This window comes from Hyla sarda, chromosome 3 (assembly GCF_029499605.1).
Source record: "Hyla sarda isolate aHylSar1 chromosome 3, aHylSar1.hap1, whole genome shotgun sequence".
NCBI classification, from domain to species: Eukaryota; Metazoa; Chordata; class Amphibia; order Anura; family Hylidae; genus Hyla; species Hyla sarda.
In genome coordinates this window covers 66,331,891-66,336,266 of record NC_079191.1, presented here as the reverse complement: position 1 = coordinate 66,336,266, position 4,376 = coordinate 66,331,891, and the positions used below count along the sequence as shown (strand labels likewise).

General features: G+C 41.9%; 1 protein-coding gene across 2 annotated transcripts in view; it reads left to right on the top strand.

The window, feature by feature from the left end:
• The window catches only part of OSR1 (odd-skipped related transcription factor 1), a 34,641-nt gene extending 31,758 nt beyond the window's left edge, over positions 1 to 2,883 (top strand). For both annotated transcript variants that reach the window (XM_056563095.1, XM_056563093.1), the window contains exon 4: positions 1,838 to 2,883. In XM_056563095.1, coding sequence (XP_056419070.1) covers positions 1,838 to 1,973 — 136 coding nt within the window. In that variant the 3' untranslated portion in view covers positions 1,974 to 2,883. The remainder of the gene's footprint in view (positions 1 to 1,837) is intronic.
• The last annotated feature ends 1,493 nt before the right edge of the window (positions 2,884 to 4,376 follow it).

The window sequence follows — 4,376 nt, the reverse complement described above, 5'->3', positions numbered from 1 at the left end:
GAGACAAGCAGAGATGTCAGCAGAGAGCACTGTTGCCAGACAGAAAACAACAGCTCAACTTCAGCAACTGATAATTATTGAAAGATTCTGCTGCTGTCGATACGGAAAAGGGACCTTAACTTCTCAAGAGTTTACACAATTACATAATATACATATGTAGCTAATGTTATCGGGAGAGGGTTGTCGATACTAATTTAGCCCTAAGGCTTCATAGTCTTAGAGTACCATAAATAAGCTTCCTTGTGCTGCAAAAGCTGGTGTATATCATTTTTCTGGTTATCCAATAATGGTATTGCTTCTAAAATACTTTGTTTTTCTTTCAACATAAACATATTTACCATCACAACTTGCTTACATAGTACGTACATTTGCATTAAAAACTTCTACCACTGGCTTCCTAAATACATTTGGTTTGTAATCTTAAAGGGGTACTCCGCTGCTCAGCATTTGGAACAAAGTGTTCCAAACGCTGGGGCCGGCGCCGGGAGCTCATGACGTCATAGCCCCGCCAACTCATGACGTCACACCCCGCCCCCTCAATGCAAGTCTATGGGAGGGGGCGTGACGACTGTCACGCCCCCTCCCATAGACTTGCATTGAGGGGGCGGTGGCGTGACATCATGAGGGGCGGGGCTATTGCATAACAAGCTCCCGGCGCCAGCTCCAGCGTTTGGAACAGTTTATTCCAAACGCTGAGCAGCGGAGTACCCCTTTAAAGGGGTATTCCAGGAAAAAACCTTTTTATATCAACTGGCTCCAGAGAGTTAAACAGATTTGTAAATTACTTCTATTAAAAAATCTTAATCCTTTCAATAATTATCAGCTGCTGAAGTTGAGTTGTTGTTTTCTGTCTGACAACAGTGCTCTCTGCTGACATCTCTGCCTGTCTCAGGAACTGCACAGAGTAGAAGAGGTTTGCTATGGGGATTTGCTTCTAAACTGGGCGGTTCCAGAGACATGTGTCACCAGAGAGCTCTTAGACAGAAAAGAACAACTCAACTTTGGCATAAGTACTGAAAGGATTAAGATTTTTTAATAGAAGTAATTTACAAATCTGTTTAACTTTATGGAGCCAGTTGATATATAAAAAAGTTTTTTTTTCCTGGATAACCCCTTTAAGCCTCCTAGACCATTAAGAGACCTCATCTCCTTGGTTATTAAAAACCTATTCTGACTTATATGTTGAAGCTATAGGGTCAGTCAGAGGCCCAAAAGACCCTTATACCTCCATAACATGCACAATTCGTATGATCCATACCTATAGAACATCCAAAACATACTTGTCACCAAAAATATATTCCCAGTCCTCATCAAATTTAGGGGAGCAGAGTCCTCACTTCTCTTGTTGGAATATTTAGTGTATAATAGTTAGAGATCAGCGAACTTACAGTAAATTCGATTCGTCACGAACTTCTCGGCTCGGCAGTTCATGACTTATCCTGCATAAATGAGTTCAGCTTTCAGGTGCTCCGGTGGGCTGGAAAAGGTGGATACAGTCCTAGGAGAGTGTCTCCAGCCCACCGGAGCACCTGAAAGCTGAACTAATTTATGCAGGATAAGTCATCAACTGCCGAGCCGAGAAGTTCGTGACGAATCGAATTTACTGTAAGTTCGCTCATCTCTAGTAATAGTGTAATGTCTGTCTTTATTTGTACCCCTAAAATTGTAAAGTGCTGAGAAATCTGTTGGTGTCAAATCAATAAATATTATTATTATTAATAATTCTTTAGAAATCACAGGTTGTAGTCTCGGGCCTGTCTGAAATATACTCAATACTTCAAAAATGAAACAAAAGCAACATAAAACTAAAAAAATGCAATCTTTTTTTCTATTTCAGGTACATCCACTCTAAAGAAAAACCCTTCAAGTGCCAGGAGTGCGGCAAAGGATTTTGTCAGTCAAGGACTTTGGCCGTTCACAAAACTCTTCATACACAAGTCAAAGAACTAAAACCTTCGAAAATAAAGTGCTGAACCCCCCCCCACGCCTAAAGACTACTATAAATATATATATCTATTATAAACTATTTAACTCTTGCTATTTCTACGTTGTACATATGATGAAGACTCTCCTCTGTTACAAGGAACATTATGTTTTTTTGCGAGAGGAACTTTCTTGAAAGAGAATTTTTTTTTGGGATGAGACGTGGTGCCACCGGCAGACTCTGTGCCAAGAGAGGGTGCTAACATCATAGTTTTCCAGCGGAGGCCCCCCCCCCTTCTCTTCTGGAGACGCTGCAGCTCGTACACATCTGCAGCACAGACTGGAAGGATCACACTAAAAAATATCAATGCCACCTAACAGAGTTATTTTTTATTTCTGGACACTCCCGTCTGTCCGAAACGTTCACACTTGATGTTTGTCATATGTTGATCTGGAAGGAGTCTCTCAGACAGTCAGTAATTTCATTGACACCCCCCCCCCCCCCCACATCTTCCCTTTTTATTTGTTTATTGTTAATTCTGTTTTCCGGAGAAAGAGAAAAAAAAAAAAAAGTGAAAATTGTTTTTTTTTCTCACTTTAAACACAAAAGGAAAAAGCAAATAGCAAATGTTTATTTTTTTATTTTTTTTTTTGTTTTTGTTTTTTGGCACACCGTGTGTAATAAACGCTTTGCTTCGGTCTGCATGCTGGAATGGAGTGGGGCCTCTTACATTTTCTTTTATTGCGACTTGTAACGAATCTCAGATGATTGTGTAAACAGATAACATTCCAGTTTTTATTTAATATTTTACATTTTCTTTTGTATTTTATATTTAAATTTTTTCTTGACCTTTTTTTTCTCTCTCGTTGCAATAGCTCTCTGGTTGTCTTGGCACTTTATGCTGATATACAAATTACCACTTGTCACTGGATTTGTGTAATAAAAAAGAAATATTCGAAGGGTATGGTCTGGATGGCGGTTACTAGTTACACGGGGGCCGGGATTTTTTTCGGGAGGGTATGTGCACGCAGAGGAAAAGGACAAGGAAAATGTCCCCGCTGCCATTTTAAAGCAGAAATCCTCTTTCTGCTTCATAGTAAAATGAAGTCGAATTAGCGCTTATTTGGCGCGGAATTTGATGTGGAAACACTAAGGGGGAGATTCATCAACAACTGTGTAGAGGAAAAGTTGCCCAGTTGCCCATAGCAAAGAAATTAGATCCCTTCTTTCATTTTTCAGAAGCTTCTTTAAAGGGGTACTCCGGCGCTTAGACATCTTATCCCCTATCCAATGGATAGGGGATAAGATGCCTGATCGCGGTAGTCCCACCGCTGGGGACCCCCGTGATCTTGCACGCCGCACCCCGTTAAAATCAGTCCCCGGAGCGTGTTCGCCCCGGGTCTGATTACTGTCGATCACGGGGCTGGAGCGTTGTGACGTCACGGCTCCGCCCCCGTGTGATGTCACACTCCGCCCCCTCAATGCAAGCCTATGGGAGGGGGCGTGGCGGCCGTCACGCCCCCTCCCATAAACTTGCATTGACGGGCGGGTGTGACGTCACACGGGGGGGCGGAGTCGTGACGTCACGCTCTTTCGCTCGCGTGGTCAAGATCCGAAGCCTCCAGCTTTGCCGGAAGCCGTTGAGGTGGGTGCTGCAGCCGAGATCCCGGGATGTCTAAGCGCCGGAGTGCCCCTTTAAGAAACCATCTGATTGGTTGTAATGGGTAACTGGTCCTTTTTTCCTCTGCTCAAGTTTTAGTACATCTTCCCCTTTGACTTTTTGGGATTTTACTTGCAGATTCGGCCATAAGTATTGAAATGTCATTTCTTCCAGCAGAATTCGGATCCCTGTCGGAAATTTCTGTGCAGAAATGACATCTTTGTGAACAAAGGGGAGGAAATCTCACTGAATTCGATATGAGGGGCCCTTCAGGCAGAATTTATGCTGATTTTAGGAAATTTTACTCAAAATCAGCAAAGATACCACCAGAAATTACTCAGTGTCCAGTAGTCCTAACTATCTTAAAGGGGTACTCCGGTGAATATCATTGTTTTTTTTTTTCAAAATCAACTGGTGCCAGAAAGTGAAACAGATATGTAAATTACTTCTATTTAAAGATCTCAATCCTTCCAATACTTATCAGCTGCTGTATGCTCCACAGGAAGTTGTGCAGTTCCTCTGTCCATGTCAGCAGGAGCAAATCCCCCTATCCTGCTCTGGACAGTTCCTGACATTGACATAGGTGTCAGCAGAGAGCACTGTGGTACGAGAGAAAATACATTTAAAAAGAAAGGAACTTCCTGTGGAGCACAGAGCAGCTGATAAGTACTGGAAGGATTAAGATTGTTAAATAGAAGTAATTTACAAATCTTTTTAAATTTCTGGCACCAGTTGATTAAAAATGTTTTTTATATATCAACTGGCTCCGGAAAGTTAAACAGATTTGTAAAT